The sequence below is a fragment of the Convolutriloba macropyga genome, chromosome 7 (genome assembly GCF_964194025.1).
Source record: "Convolutriloba macropyga chromosome 7, txConMacr16.3, whole genome shotgun sequence".
NCBI lineage: Eukaryota > Metazoa > Xenacoelomorpha > Acoela > Convolutidae > Convolutriloba > Convolutriloba macropyga.
Genome location: NC_134474.1, coordinates 58,228,919 through 58,247,979, shown reverse-complemented (window position 1 = coordinate 58,247,979; position 19,061 = coordinate 58,228,919). Strand labels below are relative to the sequence as shown.

Genomic DNA, 19,061 nt, shown 5'->3' with positions numbered 1-19,061 from the left:
AATACTTGGCCCGAGACTTGTCAAGTCTTGGCCAAGACCTGCTCAAGACTTGTCAATCTTTAGCCAAGACTTGATTCAAGACTTGCCAAGAACTATGACTTGATTCAAGACGTACCGAGTCTAAAAGTGACATGATCAGAGCTGTGATACATTACTGATCCAGGAGTTGCAGTTTCATTGAATCAGTACTGATTATGACTTGACGTTCCGTCCGGGAGCGATGCTAGAATGGCGAATATGAATAGTTAATTCAATAAGGTGATCGACAGCAGCAAAAAACAGAACTCCAGTTCTATACAAAAAGAAACAGTATCTGATTTCCGTTTATGTATTCTTCGCTTTGATTGTATTTACTGCATAAAATTTCACATATCTCAATATCTTTAGAAGAGTTTTTGGTCTTACATCATTTTGGCTGAAATAACTTTTGTCTCTCGACTAATGAGGCATAACATAATAGCCAATGGGATAAGAGATGATTAAAAGAAAGTTCCCTGGGCTAAGCTGGTGATTGAACCTACACGGTCGTTGAATCAATCACCTTTCAACTTTCACCTGAGGGCAAAAGTATACTTTCAAGTGGCGCTCCATTCCTTCAATTCACCTTTTGGGGTTCTTTTGTGGGTAATAATTATTACTCTTTACCAAAGTAATAATTGGGGAGGTAGTATGCACAAGTGATAGATTACGATATTAATTATTTAGGGAATTAATGGATAAAAGTTTGCGCTGAGTGAAGTGTCTTGGTAAACTCATGGGTGATTTGGTAGAAATATGAAAATATGAATCAATATTTATGGTCGGGGAGGGGGGGGGGCAAAAGTGAGGCCTGATCCTTTTTTGTCACGCTATTTTAAATCATAGAGCGCGCGGATATTTTCCGTCTGTTGTGTCCCCCCAGGACGTTACGACCCCCCCCCCCCCCCCCCCCGTAATAGAGCGAGTGTCATTACATAGTAAAACATTATGTAAAATTATGACACGTGTGTCGGGGGAGGGGGTGCAAATAATAAGCACCCACTAAGCTTGGGCGGGGGCACAAACGGAAAAGATCCAAGCGCGCTGATTGGAATCGTAGTTATGTTCCTTCTAGATATCGTTATATAGCTATTTTAATTCAAGCATCACATGACTTGAACTAAAACTGAATAAAACTAAATCTCCATCGTAGGGTCAGCCAAGATGGCGGAAACCATGTTTTGGTTTAATTCATTTTAAATTTGTTTTTATTATTTTATTTGGGTTGAAGTGCACTAACCAAACTTTTTGAGAAGAATTTCGTGATGCAAATTTCATTCGGTGAAATTGCAAAAACCTTTTTTGCAAGGTTTTTTCTCGGGTGTGCCGTTTGCCCTGTTATTGTTATTTCTTGCTGCCAATGGAAACAGGTTCTATTGTGCCTAGATTGATAGATACTATAAACTTACTGTAACACTTCAAAACAAAATCACTTTAGCTCCATGTCTGCCTTGATATATTGTCCGCTACGTCTTATTTTGCATTGAAGTGTACTCATTCAAAGAAACTTACTCTGTCAGCTGTTCTAACCGATTTTCCAGCCTAGTAAAGTTGGATGTTTTTACCCCCCCCCCCCCCCCCCCCCTCGTTACAGAGCACGTACCATTACATAATACCTCATTATGTAAAAATATAGCACGTGCGTCTTGCGGATGCCAAAAATATGCACCTAATAAGTTGGGGGGGGGGGGCACAAACGGAAAGGATCCGGGCTTTTAAACCGTCATCACTTTCAAACTTTTCACTAAACATGTGTTTTTAAGCGTTCTGCACGGCATACCATCGCTTGTTGTTCGATGTTGAGAATCGAGTGGTTGCATTGACTTCCTTTAGAAGCATTGTTCCGAATCTTATGCAGCCATTGACCCAGGTCCTCAATACGCCTTCTGCTTTCACACTGGTTGCGCAACTCAAGACTTCATGGCTCGCGTCAATACTAAAATAGAGTGTTTTAGACATGTTTTTCTAAACGCTGCCCCAAGCGACTAACTGTGGGTCAATTTTAATTAGGCTGTTTTTTTTCTTTCAGGTCAAGTTCTAACTTATTTCTTGGAGCTCTATGCTCGATCAATATACCGTGGTTGTTTGCTTGTTTCAAACGTGGTAGCTTATCAAACCAATTTATGTCAAATTTGCAGACCTAAAATTACGATTTTTAACCTGACCATCTTTTTCTGAAGAAGGCTAAGTCCACGTTGTTGTTATCAGTTCACTGGGTTGCTACTATTAACCCAGTGCAGAAGACCCACGCGAAGTCATCGATGAAGTCATCAATGAAACCGTATTTTTCTGTGGTTTCCCTAACCAAAACTTTTACCTTAAATTTACCTCGCAGTCGCTGACTCTAGACCACCAAGATTGTGATGGTTTCAATGAAACATCAAGAAACTTAGAAGTTTTATTAAAGTTTAAAAGAACGAAAGAAGAACTTACCTGACGAACTTTATTGCTGTGTCGATAAGTAATGGCTACAAAACTAAACTCAATTCAAATTTTGTTTTGGCGCTATCATTATCTTATTGACATATCAATCATATGTCAGAAGTAAATTCTCCCACCAACAGAAACCTGATTCTAACATCCACCGACCTCCAACTAATGAACTCGATTGTACCCAAGCCATATATGATTCTCATGAAATGTTGATGAAAATAGAAAGTCACCTCCGGGATTCGGAGTTGAGATCTATTCACATGCCAATCATGTAAAATATTTTTAGCTAATCTAAATTTTCTCTGTATATTTTCGCATAGATAACCACTATAAATACAAGCTAATTTTTGTATATTTTCAGTTCAAAATTTAATTTAAAATTCAACTTATTGAATTCTTTGACCCGTGTTATCGACCACGACAATGGTGTCCAGACCAGCTACAGACAGACAAATTTTGGATCTACAGAATGCAGAATCAGCTACTGCGTGGATTATGTCTTTTGTGGCGAAATGTCGCGCAGAGAAGAAAGAGGACAAGGTCAGCACCGATGGTACTGTACAGGACCTACAGGTAACCAATCTCTTTCTTAGTATGTGCGGGCAAGATGCAATTATTAAACTTAGGAGCTTAATGAGTCCTAGGAATTTAATAGACACTCCGTATAAAGACATCAGATTGGCGATTCAAAACTATATTTCTCCTAAAGAGAGAGTAGTAACGGCAGAAAGGGCTAAATTTCTGTCCGTTATACAAGATGTAGGGGAGTCAGACGACGACTTCCTAGCACGTCTTAGAGAAGAAGCACGCTATTGTGACTTCCAAAAATTGACAACAGCGGCCAACCCCGAAGAAGAGTTGGTAAAAATAAAGTTTATCTCAGGTTTGAGGGACCCTGAAGCAAAACTTAGACTACTAGACGGTTTTAAAGCAAAACCAGCAATGTCGGTTACTGAAATGACCGAGAGCTTACAGTTCAGAAGTCAAGCAATGGCTTTTGCAAGTTCTTCATCAGGTAATAAGCCCTTTACGGTGAAAGAAGAAGTTGGGTTCAACTTCAAAAAGACTTTTCGAAAACCAAATGAAAAAATTACGACTAATAAAAGCAACAACATGTGCACTAGGTGTGGAGGTAAGCCACACTCTAGTAGACCTTGTCCAGCGCTAAGTAAGAAATGCAACACCTGTGAAAAGATGGGACACTTCTCAAAAATGTGTAGAAGCAAACCCCAACCAAATTCAGGTAAGTACAATAAACAGAATAACTTTTGCGAAGACGAAAATGTTTCTTCAGAGCAAGCATCTCCAGCATCGGAGATGGGAATGTTTTATACTAAAGAACAAATCTTTAGCATGTCTGTGACATGGGAATACATCTCAATAAATAACTGCAAAGTAAAAATGCAGGTAGACACAGGTGCAGATAGCACAGTGATATCATCAAAAATATGGACTGAGCTTGATAAACCTCAGTTGGATGGTAAGATAAGACATCTCGAAGCTTATGATGGTCATCAATTAACGCTTCTGGGATCACTTATTTGTGACGTTGAGTGGAACGGAAGCAGGCTCACTCAAAAACAACTTGCAGTTGTGCAGTCTGATAAAGAATTTGGACTACTTGGTAGAGACCTTCTACCCAAGCACGGCGTGAACAACATAACAGCCGAGCACCTACCTGCTGTGAAGGGTTACAAAGCTCATGTGAAGTTGATACCAGGAACACAGCCAATGTTCTGCAAAGCCAGAAAAATACCTCTACCTCTTCAAGACAAGGTCACAGAGAAGCTGGAACAAATGGTCAGACAAGGCATCCTTGAACCGGTACAGCCAGGAGGAGTCACTAATGCATCTCCAGTGGTGTGGCAGAGAAAGAAGAGTGGAGAACTGAGACTTTGCGTGGACTTGAGAGTGCACATCAATGGAAAGGTCATGGATGAGGACTACCCAATACCAGACATGGAGACGATCTTCCATAACCTACATGGGGCCTCATACTTTGGCAAAATTGACCTCTCAGATGCCTACTATCAAATTGAACTTGACGAAGAAGCAAAAGATATATGCACAATCAACACATCTCAGAGACTGTTCAAGATGTGCCGACTACCTCAGGGATTGAAAAACTCTTCTTCAATCTTCCAGAATTGCATAGAATCAACACTCAAAGGAATCAAAGGTGTTGTGATCTTTCAAGACGATGTATTGGTGTATGGAAATACCAAGGAGCAGTTCGACAAGAGAATGCTTGCAGTCAAGAGTCGACTACGTGAGAAACACTTTACTATTAATGAGAAAAAATCTAACTCAAAACCAGTCGATAGCGTTAGCTTTTTGGGATACTCCATTTCAAAGGAGGGAATAGCACCAGATCCCAAACAAGTTGAAAAAATAAAAAATGCAAAAGCACCAACTAACAATAAACAACTCGAATCGTTTGTTGGGCTAGCTAATTATTACGGAAGAATGATTCCTGATTTTGCAACAAAAATGCTACCCTTAAATAACATGAGAAATAGCGATTTCTCATGGGGCAAAATGCAACAAAAAGCCTTTGAAGACATAAAAAATGAATTATGTGCTAACCCACTAGTACAGCCATATAGTCTACAAAAAGAAGCAACAGTTACTACTGACTCCTCTAAAAAAGCCATTGGCGGGGTTCTTTCGCAAGAAGGACATCCAGTCATATATATATATCGAGAAAATTGACTCCAGCGGAGCAAAACTACTCGAACATAGAGCGGGAAGCACTGGCAATTGTCTTTGTGGTCACAAGATTGAAGCAATTCCTTCTTCGAAGACGATTTACCCTACAGACTGACCACAAACCACTCAAATATCTCTTTGCACCAGACGAGGAGATCCCGAAGACAGCATCAGCGAGAATCACAAGATGGGCAATAGCTCTAATGGGTTTCGACTATGAGTTGAAGTACACACCAGGGGAGCAGATACCCCATGCAGATGCTTTGAGCAGAATGGATTTTGACGAAGACGAATCCGACAACGATCGAGTGTGCTTCGCAATCAATAACTTCTACTTCGCCCACAGTGATTTGGTGACCCAAGCAGAAATCAAAAGTGAACTTGGAACAAACAGACTCTTCCAGGACATAATGAAACGAATCAAAAGCGGCAATTGGAAACAATGTTCAGAAGCGGAAAAAGGATTCGAACAACAGAAATATGCACTTACTTTACATAATGGAATCATCTTTAGAGGTGTTGTTCCTTTCATTCCACCCAAACTACGACACTTGGTTTTGGCAAAAGCGCATGAGACACATCCCGGAAAGAATGCAACTGAGGCATCAGTCAGAATGATAGCTTGGTGGCCTGGCATTACCCAAGACGTTCAACACTTTGTTAGTAAATGTAAGAATTGTCAATTGAACAGGCCTAGCCTGGGAAAAACAGTCTCTACGTTGCCAGAAGCCGACGTTTGGGAACGGCTCCACATGAACTGGGGTTATGTTAAGGACCAAGGCAATATAATAGTAATTGTTGACGCGGGTTCTGGTTGGATAGAAGCCTTCCCCGCGGGAAATAGAACATCAGAAACAGATAAAATATATCTTAGTCAAATCTTTGCAAGATTCGGAATACCAAAAACTTTAGTTTCTGATAATGGTCCTGAATTTGTAAGTGGTGACTTTAAACAGTGGTGTGAATCACTGGGAATTAAGAAAATAGAATCACCCGTCTATCATCCAAGAGCTAATGGACTAGCTGAAAGAACAGTTCAGACAGTGAAGCGGGCACTTCAAGCGTGGAGTCCCAACCTTAATGTGTCATTTGGAGCATTCCTGCAAAGGGCACTGATGACACATCGCAACACTTCAAAGACGAGGAGCAAAACTCCAGTTGAACTCCTGTTGGGACGCAGAGTGAGACTACCAGCAAAAGCAGATTTCGACTTGTGCGAACCCATTCTATTCAAGGCCAACGAAAAGACAAATACAGTTCCTGCTACCTTCATCATCAGGAAGGGCCTGAACACATCTTTCATACAGCCTGAAAACTCAGCACGGACTATTCTAGTGAGCGACAACCAAATTGCGAGACTAGACGAGGACAATGTGAAAACTGAACCAGCAGTGGAGGAGACCATATCTCAATCAGAACTACAACCTCAGAAAACAGATGTGGGACCTTCACATCAAGATGAAGCTTCTGCAGCCACATCATCTGCAGAGCACCAACAACCCGAAACCTCAGAGCCTTCACGAACATCAACCAGGAACAGAAAACAACCTGACAGATTTGGAGAACCTATACCCACAAACTTGCTTAAAAAAGGAGGGAGGATGTGATGGTTTCAATGAAACATCAAGAAACTTAGAAGTTTTATTAAAGTTTCAAAGAACGAAAGAAGAACTTACCTGACGAACTTTATTGCTGTGTCCATAAGTAATGGCTACAAAACTAAACTCAATTCTAATTTTGTTTTGGCGCTATCATTATCTTGTTGACCTATCAATCATATGTCAGAAGTAAATTCTCCCACAAACAGAAACCTGATTCTAACATCCACCGACCTCCAACTAATGAACTCGATTGTACCCAAGCCATATATGATTCTCATGAAATGTTGATGAAAATAGAAAGTCACCTCCGGGATTCGGAGTTGAGATCTATTCACATGCCAATCATGTAAAATATTTTTAGCTAATCTAAATTTTCTCTGTATATTTTCGCATAGATAACCACTATAAATACAAGCTAATTTTTGTATATTTTCAGTTCAAAATTTAATTTAAAATTCAACTTATTGAATTCTTTGACCCGTGTTATCGACCACGACAAAGATGTTTCGAGTCATTTTTCAAGTAATAAAAAAACTGATCATTAAATTTATTGTTTTCAGCTAAAACTTGGTTTTTAGTCATCTGTGACATTGTTGATCAATTTTATTAATCACTGTTAATCTTCACTGTCCTTCTTTTTTGTCAGGTAAAACAATCCGACGCTGCTTTCGATTTTGTTGCGTTTTGATCTACAGTAGTTGCATCTATGCGGATCTTAGAATAAAAGTCTCTGATGACAATCAGCATGCGCTTGAACTTGAAAAACTGCTGTCATGTCTGTCCTTTTGCATTAATTACCCTATTTCAATTACGTTGGTTTGTATTTGACAGCTATTGCAATCAGACAATTACATATTAGCCTCTTTTCATCCAAACTTTGTTTTCTGTCTGATAGCACTATTGTTACTGTCCAGTGTCTCTCGGAACACATTGATAATACTTAAACATTGTTGTTCCCTTTTATTGTTACTTGTTACAGTTTTGACAAGTGGTATGATTTCTTTTTTATTCCTTACTAAGATTCATATTATGCGCTTTTCTTCTGTTTGATCACATCTTTGATTGTGAGCATGAATGTCTTCATAATTCCCAATCTCTTGGCTCGCAGTCTTATTGGACAAACAATTCATTCCTAGCTAATTTCAACATATGCGAAATAGTTTTTTCTAACAACTCCGACTCTTTATCAAAATACTCTTGAGGGCAGTTGTTCCATTGGAGGTTTTCTGTTTTTGTTTTTTTCCATTTAGTGACGGTGCCGATAGGCTTTGTTCTCTTCGCTTCATTTCTGTTTTTTTTGGCAACCCTCAAAACTAATGCTTTTCTTGACAAAACTGGCCATCCATTTTGGCGCGGGGCTTCTTCAACGTATAATCAACTGCCATTTCTATGTTGAGTATATGTCCCATCCTTTAATCATCTATATTACAATTCATATTTCGCTCGGATGCAACTGCAGTGTGCCTGGATTCGTTTCCAGTAATTTTTTGATTTTAAAAACCCTGAGAATGAGTGCATTTCTGTGCCATTGAAGTGGAGCAAAAACGTGTGCGTTCTCAGGTCAAAGAAACTATTGCAAAGAAACAATGCCCAAATTACATATAACCGGAAAACTGCGCAGCATCGAAGTCGGCAGTGTGGACGCTGACTAGATGAGTGGGTAGTTTTTGTATAACAGCTGACACGTAAAATACATTTGACGTTCAATCAATTTCAGCCATTGGTTGCTACAGACCAATAACTTCTTTGATATGTTGTAGAAAAATCTTATAAAAAGCAATGATAGCGTTCGTGATCAATTATTTTTGTCTTAATAACGTATCTTTAAAAAAATTAATATTCTGTAGCAGCCAATAGCTGAAATTGATTAAGTGTTTATCGTATTTTCCGTGTCAGTTGTTATACAAAATTAACCACTCATGTAGTCAATACTGCTGACTTCGATGCTAAGTAGTTTTCTGGTTATCTGTGAAATTTTTTGTGTAATATCTTATTTTCCTAGGCCTTAAAAAGGTGTAAATTTTTGTTGTCTTTTAGCATACGTGAGACGGCACGTATCTTGCCAACAGATATGGCAAAACAATTATAGAATTGCGCACGATATAGCCTGATCTGAGCAGATCTTAAACAATAAACAAGATAAAAAAGTTACTATTAAATTTTTGACTTGGCAAATTGATAAACATCGGTCGCCGCTAAATTGAAGAATACAGCGTCGCAAGCAGCTGACTACATTGTTGGGTGATTTTTAACTCAAACAAATAGGGAAACGGTTTTAACAGAATCCAAAAAAAATTTAGGTTGTTGAACATATATTTCTTATTATTTACCTTATCAAATATCAAGAAGACAAATTTTTCTCATGAGAGCTGTTTTTATGGAAGATTACATGGGTTTTTTGCAAATAGATAGACATCACAGCAGCTATATCAAGGTCAACTGCATGCTGAATTGTCATCAGAAACCTCCAGTTTAAGATGCGCATAGATGCAACAACTGTGTAATTGTAGATCGAGTTGCAACAAAATCAAAACCAGCATCAGAGTATTTTACCCGAAAAACAAGAATGGCAACGAAGATTAACAGTGATCAATGATTCCCGCCAAAATGGGTAGAAATCAATCAAAAAAATTTGATGAATAAGATTTTTTTAAGAGACTGTGACTTAAAGGTTCTACTTGCAGCTGCATAGCAGAGCAACAGAGCTCTAGAAAAAGTGGAAGCAGAGAAACCATACTAATAGAATGAGACATTGAGTATGCAGGAACAATATAATTTACCTGTTGCTTAAGAAAGACCCAAATGTAAAAACAATAGAACCAAAAACGACAAAGTCACACATGACAAAAACCAAGTTTAAGCTGAAAACAATAACTATAGCGATCAGTTTTTTTACCACTTAAAAAAGTACTCGAAACATTTTGGTAGCTATTGAAGCAAAATCTGACAAACACAGTAATTTGTTAACCGTTGGTGTTTCAATTAGAAGCCTTCCGATTTAAATGGTTTTTGCTGTCTGTAATCAATGACTGCGAGGTAAATGTATGCTAGATGTTTTGGTTAGTTTAACCACAGAGGCGCAAAGTTTTATAGATGACATAATAGGTCATCAAGTGAACTGACATCAACCATGTAGACATGGACTTTTTCAAAAACAGATGGTCAGGTTTTCCTGCATACTCAATGTCTCTTTCTTAAGCAACAGGTAAATTGTATTGTTCCTGCATACTCAATGTCTCATTCTATTAGTATGGTTTTTTCTGCTTCCACTTTTTCTAGAGCTCTAGTGCTCTGCTATGCAGTTTCAAGTAGAACCTGTAGGTCACAGTCTCTTAAAAACATAGACTCATGTAGGTGAAATTGGCAGAAACCAACGGTTTGATAAGTGATCTGAATCCGTTTTAATTCTTTCTTCAGATTCATGTTATGCCATTTTGATCACTCATTTGATTGTGATCATTTCTGTCTTCATAATTCCCATTTTCTTTGTCCGCATTCTTATCGGACAAATCATTTGCGCGTTAGCTAGTTTCAACATTTGACAAATAACTTCTTTCTAGTAATTCCAACTCCTATTCAAAAATACCATTCCTTGAAACACCTCTTATCAAAAATACTCTGCTTGAAACACAACTGAAATAACAGTTATGAAATCAGAAGAACAGAGCTCTACCATCACCTTCAGTATATGAATAAAAATGAAAACCTCCAATGGTGGTTTCTTTTTTGACTCTAACTACTCGAAACTAAATCAATCAGTTATCATATGACATCGAATGACTTTCCATAGAACATAGAACTATATTCAGTACTGGACATAGTACTTTGAGATAGGCAAATTTTTTTCTCTGATTTTTTTCTTGGCGTGATAAAAAGTGAAAGAAGATAAGAATATAGCCAAAATAAAAATGCATAATTGAAATATCATGATTGAGTGCTGATTTTCCCTGGAACTATGGTCCAGGTAATATCATAGCTCTCTGCCAAACGGGAAGTAAAGGTCCTCTATTTTAGTATACAGAATTGAGGAATTGTGTGTCTCAATAAGAGTTGAGGTCATTTCTATCATGCTTCCTTCCTCTGCTCGCTATTGTACAGTTGTACAGCCTTCGGCATTTGGGTTTTGGGTTGGAAGTGATTGGATGAACTGATGAAAGGCATAAGAGGCACTTGCCAAAACGCCCCCGGACAGGTAGTAATGAATTCTGGTAATGAACTTTATATCTCTTACCCATTGTACTAACTTTCATTATTAATATAGTGTAGTGATGTCGAGGGAGGGGTGGGGAGGGGGGGGGGAGTAAGGGTTGCGAAATAACCAATAAAATTCCGAAACTACAAATCGGGTCTTTTCCATCATATCCCCCAGCTTCGTGATGACATAACGTATACTTCCTCCCCCCACAACCCCCTAATTACTGTAAACCTAACAAGCCATACTGGGTGTTACAATTTGATGTCCAGCAGGACAATCAGCAGTTTGTTCATCGTGTATGTAGGAAGAAAAATTCAAGAAATATGAACAAAAAAACTGTAAAAATATGAACAAAATCTCCAAAATCGGCCGGGTTTTAAATCGTACAATTTAATACCCTGCTTTTGTCCGCCTTATATCGTATTACTATTCTTTGTTCACGCACTGTGATGAAAAGATGAAATCATTTCAATCATCTTTTGTCCAAATGAATGATGAAGAAAAAGAGCGTCTTAAACGGCGGGCGAATTAAATTAGGAATTGAAAAAATACCCGCCAAATATCAAGTATGCATTGTATTCATCATCTTCATCATAAATCAACCCACCCCCATTTTCATTTGCCATTCTTTTCCCTACAGATTTTTTCCATCATTTTACCTAAGTTAAATTTTTCCAAGCTGGATAGAACGCTTTTATATACAATATAGTGAATCTTAGTGGGTTTTTGGTATAAAAAGGAGTCAAGCTATGATCCCGGAAGCGTCTTTATAATGAACCCTGCCCGAGGTAGACAGAGCCGCATGTGATATCAATTTCAAAGCAGCTCCACTAAATCAGCCAATAGCTAACTTCGGGTATACTAATCTTATTATAACCCGATATTACACTAACTTATCAGCGGTATAATGTCAAATATAAAACTTGAGCGGTAAATTGGTGCTTGGATTATTTTGAACAGCTTATTTTTTTATCGTCTTGGGGGAATATTATTTTGATTTCGCTTTAATTAGAAAAGTCTCAGGTTTATAATTAATCTGGTATTAAACTTGTAATTGTCTTTCGATATACTTTCATATTCCGTAATAGTATTTTGATATTATTGCGTTTCGATACATTATCTGTTTACTAGCATCTCAGTTTATGATACTGAAAATTATACCTTGGGTTAGATCTTTTCTGAATAATTGGAAATTTGATCCTTCAAAAAATTATCATTTCCCTAGAATATTTTTACTGAACTTCTAACTAATGTTTTCAATGATGTTTTGGGCTGCAGTGTTTGTGATTTTGTTTGAATTATACCTCACCTGGTAAGTTTGGAACAATTTCAAAACCTCAGTATTCCTTAAAAGAGGACAATGTCTGCAGATTTTTGTTCTTTTCTTTGGCTTAATATCAGAATTCATATTTGTAAATTCATATTTGTAACCTCTTAGGGAATTTTGGAACTTTGGAAGACTATATTTAGCTAGAATTTGGGGATGAGTAGACTGTTTTTTTCAACTACATACCTTAATAAATTGCATGTATTCAATTGACAGTTATTTAGACATAGGCAATTGCCCAATTCAGAGTTTCAAAAAATTCCCTAACAAACCTTCTGATTTTTAGTCAGTTTTAGCTTTAATCAGTATTTATCAATTTGTAGAACTGATCTGCATGTGCTGTTCACCAGAACTGGCTCCGTCATTTTTTCTTCAATCTATTTTTTAGAGTCAGGTTTCCGGATAAAAAAAGGAAGAATGGTGACCTCTAGCTACCACGATTGGCCAATACAGCTAATTGTTCCGATCCCACTTATCTGACGATCCGAACTATATGCTCAATTGGTGTTTTTTTGTTCTGACAATTATGGCCGATTGATATATCTCGCTTATAAAGACATGAGTGGTCTAATTAGAAAGCCCATCAAGCGTAGAATTGGAATTTTTTAAAGCTACAGTTTTGTTTTTTTTTGAGAAGTCAACTATTTTGAAATTTTTATGAATATTAGGCATTTTTCCGTCACTTCGTTCACTTTCAACGTAATTTTCAATCAAATTTATTCTTTTAACCCAATTATGTTAAAATTAGTGACAATTTCTTGTTGTTAATAACCACCCGATCCAATAGCCAGGCTATTACTACTCTCTCTTTGTAGTTTTTGCTATTGAGAACATCTGAATTATTTTAGGGCAGCCCTCTTTTTTATCTTATTAATTTTTTCTACTTCAACGTCAATGGGAAGTCAAACTGAGGCAGCGTGGGTGGTAGCGCTAGAACAGTTAGTGGAGAAAAATTGTAGATACGAATCGCTAAATTTTTTAAGTTAACTTTTAAGTGGAGAGAGATACTTCTGTTTGAACAGTTTTTTCGAAATTTGAACATTTTTTTCTATTACTACAATTTGACTGTTTTGTTGCTGTTTTTCTTTTAAAATTCTACGCATGCTCTCAAAGCTGATAAATATATTTGAATGATAGACGGCGAATGATTTTCATGGAGCTGTCTCTTAAATGCTTTCAATAAAGTGTTTGTAATTTTTTTTAAAGTTTTATTCGTAACTCTTCTGTTTTCTCTTGTCTTGTCTCTCCTTTTCTTCGAAAAAAACAAGTTCTCAGTGAGAATTTAGAGAAGCATCAGGTAATCCATCAAATGTTTTTTGTGACCAGCCTATTTGCGTTTATGATTTTGACATTCGGACATGAGTTTGACATTTTGAATTTGTCTCGTACAAATTTTTGTTAAGTTTTAAATTCTCCCTGTAACTTTTGTTCTCTTTGATGTACCAAAATTGATGAATGACCACACAATTTTAAATTTTCTGTTGCTTTGACACATTGTATTTTTGTTTTGCCTGTTTCTAGTTGTCCGTTTTTGTTGTTTTATTGAAATTTTAATACAGAATCTCAAACCAAGGGCCGTTGTGTTCACAATTATTTTTTAAGGTTATTGATATTCTTGCCATATGCTAATTTGAAATCGTTTGTCTTTTATAAAAATAAATGGTTTTTGTTTTTGTCTAGTTATAATCGTTCTGCTTTTCGACTTGTAAATTGGTCTTTCAGATGACAGCCCCTTTCAGATGACAAGTCTTCGTTTATTTAGAACCAAGCGAATCTGAATAATAGTTCCACTTTTCAAACAATGTTTATGACTTTCATACTGTTTTTCGAAAAAACCTTGGGCACTTGAGCTTTTTTGTTTTTTTTCTCTTCTTTTGTTCTGAATAATCAAAGACCCTATCAGATTTCTAGCGCAATAATGTTGCTTAAATAGTTTCAATGTTTAGCTGAATTCACTGACAGTGACACTTTTTTTGAAACCTTATTTTATTCATGTTTTGAATTGGGCCTTCCTTTTGTTTGTATGTTCTTGCCTTGATTTTTTTTATGTCATTGTCGCTGAGCACTCTTTAATAACAATTCTAATTAATGAGCATTATGAAACGGTTGCTGATTTTAGAGTTCGATTAGATGTTTTAACTTGATGCTTCGAGTTTGTAAGCTCTCAGGCCATTAATTTCAAAAACTTTAATATTTTTTGTTCATTTTGTGCTTTTGCTTAAGTTTTTCGGTGGTTGACGGCAAAACTTCTTTAATTTTGTATTAAATAGTTAAAAATTTTCCAACATAACCTGCTTCTAAAAATTTAACATTATAATGTACCGGCGGAAAAAATTCATATATCGAGAATTGATTTTGGTTTCAATTAGCGTTAAGATTTTTTGTACATGTTTGTTTTGCTCACTATGAAAGACTGACATCACCATGAAAGTTATGAGAGCACGTGACGTAATATCCAATATTACTTGTTTGCGTATCATTTTTCGATCAGTTGTCTTCCTCAATTTTAGTTACCAATATCGGTTCACGCATCGTAAATGAAAGACAGCGTTTTTCACTGAATTCTACCAAACTGCTTCTGAATTTGTGTAATCGACGTCTTGTTTGCCGTGTTGTAATCGTTTTTAAGTCAATTTATGGATAGAATTTTTTGAGCGCATTTAATGCAACTTATTTGAGAATGAAAAAGACTGAATAAAGTGAATAGTAGTTAACCGAGCTGGAGAAGCTGAATGCATAAATCATATTAATGTTGATTTTTCGCAAAAAAATGCGAAATTTGTTACTATGTTCAATTTTTATCATTCTAGTGAAACAAAAACTAACTATAATGGTAATATCCTCACTGTTTTATATGGTTTGAGAACAAATCAAGTTTTAAGTTACAAATCATGATCTACCTTTTTTGGGCTGATTTTTGCCTACCTTTGTGCGATATTGTAGATAATTCAGCCACAGATGTGAATGATCGGGCTCGGAACAGTTTTTGAAAACGGACTTTACTTCTTCTTGTTTTCTAACCGTTTGCACTTGCATATGTCAATACGTTGATAACTAGCGTACGATAGAAATGAATTAAAACTGTTTTACACATTGCCCTACCATTGAGTAACATCTATGACAACAGGATCACATTTCAACTGGAAAAGATTTAATTGCAGAAAGACCCAAGACAGGATTTTTCAGCGCAGTGACTCCCAAACCTTGATTTTCGTCGTCAATAGAAATTTTAGAGATTGACTGTGGAGCTTTGTTTTTAGCAGCATTTGAGTTTTGATTTCATTCGCAGTGTTCTCAGTTAAATAAACATTATAGCTCTGTCGTTTGCTGATGTTTAAAATCACTCCCTTATCAGAATATTTCGAACGCACTTTAGTCTGATCAGAGCTAACTTCGAACGCACTTGAGTCTGTTGAGAACTAATTATGAGCGCATGTGAGTCTGATCAGAGACAATTTCAAGCGCACTTTTGTCTGATCAGTGGTCAAGTCAAGTGCACTCTAGTCTACTCAGAGACTGATTCGATTGTCAAATAGTCTGATCAGGAGTGATTTTTGACCGCATGACAGTAGGATCAGTGCAGGTTTTGGAGCGCACTTTGAGCGGATGCGGAGATTCGATCGCAGGATAGTTTAATAAGAGGTCACCTTGGTCTTGTCAGTGCGATCTGAGGTCACTTTTGTCTGGGAGGGATCAGACACTATTTCGGTCTGAACCTCAACCCGTTGTAACAAATGCTTTGCAGATTGTACTTTGGTGAGGTGAAACTGATTAGATGCTAATCAAAATATCAAAATCAGTGTTGTCAATCCTCATAAGCAATCCGATAAATTTTTTGCCAGTTGTTAGTTTTCTTGCTTTCTTCGTTTTCTGTGTTATGTAAATACAGTTAATCGCCCACAGAGAAAGAACAGAAAAAAGGGGTCTAATTGTTTAAATTGCTGCTAAAGGTCACGCAATGTAAATTAATTGCGCTTTTTCATCTTCCTGTCTGTCTACTCACAGTGAACCGTCTGCTAATTCATCTTTTTTCAGAAAAAATGACGAAACATTGAAAAAGAAAACTGATAGCACTCTATTTTTATGCCAAATTATAAAGCCGACAATATCTTAAGGTTTTGTAGGAATCTGAACCAATCTATCTGTCTCTGTACACTTTTATGATTTTTGCGTCTCATATATTCGTTTTTGTTAACCCTGCGACTGTATTATGGTTGAGAGTTGTAACATATTTGCCCATTGGTGCTTGGATAGGGTAATTATGGAGAATCATTTCATACTTAGCTAGTATAACTGCTGTTTGAGTAAAAACAACAAACATCTTGTTCAAACTGAAATAAGAAAAATAATTTTTTTTTCTTTTTCAACTTCAGCAGTTTGTCGATTTATTTTTAAATCTCGTTGTGGTGTTCAGAGTGAAGTGAACTCTAATCAGAGCATCTTCGAGTGCACAACCACCCAAGCTGCTCTCGAATTTTATTGTCTGGGCAAGCGCACTCTAGTCTGGACAATGGTCTGGAACTTGTCTAATCAGAAGGTCAAATAAATTTTTATCGTAATTTCAAAAAATTTTTCTTGATTTGTTTTGAAAGCCATTTGATTTCGACATAAATTTAGTTTTTGACAGAATTGCAAACATAGTTAATCAATTTAGTTTTCTATCATTTGTCTTGCTTTTCGTATTTGAGTTTACTGTTAAATTTTTATTGATTTTTGCGGTACGTGAGAATACTGAAAGTGTATCGTCTGTAGCGTAGCGTTCTCTAAAACGTATCGTCTGTTTTGAGTTTTATTGAAATATTATAATTATAACAGTTTTATTGCAACAACTGCCATTATTTAGAGCTATAAGAGTCAACTTTTTGGTATGGATGACGTTACCAAAAGCTGAAAAAAATTTTTCGATTTCTGATGTTTTTTATACCATTCCCTGGTAATTTGGGTTAAGGCTCTCAACCTGCTGAAAACATTTAATAAATAAACATTAAAATTGGGATATCGATTTATTTTTAAATCTCGTTGTGGTGTTCAGAGTGAAGTGAACTCTAATCAGAGCATCTTCGAGTGCACAACCACCCAAGCTGCTCTCGAATTTCATTGTCTGGGCAAGCGCACTCTAGTCTGGACAATGGTCTGGAACTTGTCTAATCAGAAGGTCAATTAGTTTTGCGACGGTTTGATCATTGGCTGATTCTAGCGCTCACAAGTCTGATCAGAAAAGTTTTCCAGTGTAACTGGGTCTCACCAAAAACTATTTCGAGCGCCTTTTCTTCAAGTTTTTTTAGAATTTTTTTATTGAGAACTAATTTTTACTGCTGCTGTGACCAAACGGCAACAATACATCAACCCTCTTATTGGAGAATAATCTAGAGTCTGATGGTTCTAATCAGAAACGATGGGTTCAGCTGATGGAAAGCACCAGTGCCGTTTAGAAGTAATTTTGAATAACTTAAGATCAAAACACCTTTGTGGACGTCTGTCTATATTCATCACTTGAGTCAGAAACAAGAGTTTGCTCTTCATTAGCACTACCCTTAAAATTAGACTATCCATAGTCGAATATTTTGCTGAAAAACTATTTTTTATGAAATGAATATAGTATAGCGATATAATGAGATCTCTTCGATTAAAACTGTAAAAATTTATTTTAATAAATTTTTATTTCTTTTGAGTCTGATCAGAGTTGATTTTAAGCGCATTTTTTTTTATCAGAGGAGGCTTTAGCGGGCCCTTCAAGCGCGCAGACAGAGTTCAGAGCGAACTCCATCTAATGAAAGATAAATTTTGTCAGGCCGGTCTGATCAGAGGTGATTTCGGTCTGGACTGCAACCTGAGTAGTGAATCTTTAGATGTGAGCGACGCGCTCCAATGAAATTGTGAACACAAAATAGAAAAAAAGCTATTTAAATTTTCCAAAACCTGAAAAATTGTTTTGAGACTGCGTGGAACTGGTCTCTGTTTAAAAAAATAAGCAGAGTTGATGCCATTTTTTATTAGTTTGTTATCAAAATAAATTTTCTTCCTTCACGGGATAAAATTAGAGCAATTTAAAAATTGCCCTCTTTAGTTGAACACATCAAACATAAATGATTGCTTTCCAATCTGATTGTTTTCCAAGAAGGTATTTTTTGTTTTGTAATATGGTGAAACAATACCCTGGCTCTCGAACTGGTCATATTGACCATCTGATGTTTTTTTATAGTCCAGTTTGTTCATTGTTCATTTGCCTCCAACAACACTTCAAAGTTTTCACACAAGGTTTACTAATACAATTAGTTGATACTTAAAGACTTTTTGGTCACCGTTTCAGGTTTTCAAACTTAAAAACTCATTCCTAAGAAGAATTTCTGTCGAAATACTCGAATGTCAAGGTATTCATTTGGCTTAGTTTAGGATGCAGACCATTTTTGAACATATACTATGGTTACGGTTTCTTCTAAACAACACAACTGAGGATTTTTTTGCGATAAATTTTTATTGCGCCCGCTAGTTACGGCCGTGTCAAAGTCGGCGCCATAGAGGAGCCCATTTCTTCACTATTGGTACCCAGTACTGAAACACGTGCATCAATTATGCCCCAGACGAGCCACTTTCTGCAACACAGAAGAGTCACGTGCTGATCTTTAGTTTTTGAGTAACATGAATAGTTTAAGCCATGAAAAAGAGTTCGATTTCTTGCGCTCAAATAAATTTTTATCGTAATGTCAAAAAAATTTTCTTGATTTGTTTTAAAAGCCATTCGATTTCCACATCAAATTTAGTTTTTGACAGAATTGCA

General features: G+C 36.6%; 1 protein-coding gene across 3 annotated transcripts in view; it reads left to right on the top strand.

Moving 5' to 3' along the window:
* Positions 1-11,228: 11,228 nt before the first annotated feature.
* LOC142342405 (gamma-aminobutyric acid receptor subunit rho-1-like) overlaps positions 11,229-19,061 on the top strand; it is a 44,176-nt gene continuing 36,343 nt past the window's right edge. Inside the window, exon 1 of one of the 3 annotated variants that reach the window (XM_075393723.1) lies at positions 11,229-11,252. Coding sequence is in view for 1 of the 3 variants with exons in the window: in XM_075393721.1 (XP_075249836.1) it covers positions 12,207-12,268 (62 nt within the window). In the remaining 2 variants the exon portion in view is untranslated. Of the gene's footprint in view, positions 11,253-11,998; positions 12,269-19,061 lie in introns of those variants that run through there. The other 2 variants (XM_075393722.1, XM_075393721.1) reach the window with 2 other exon arrangements.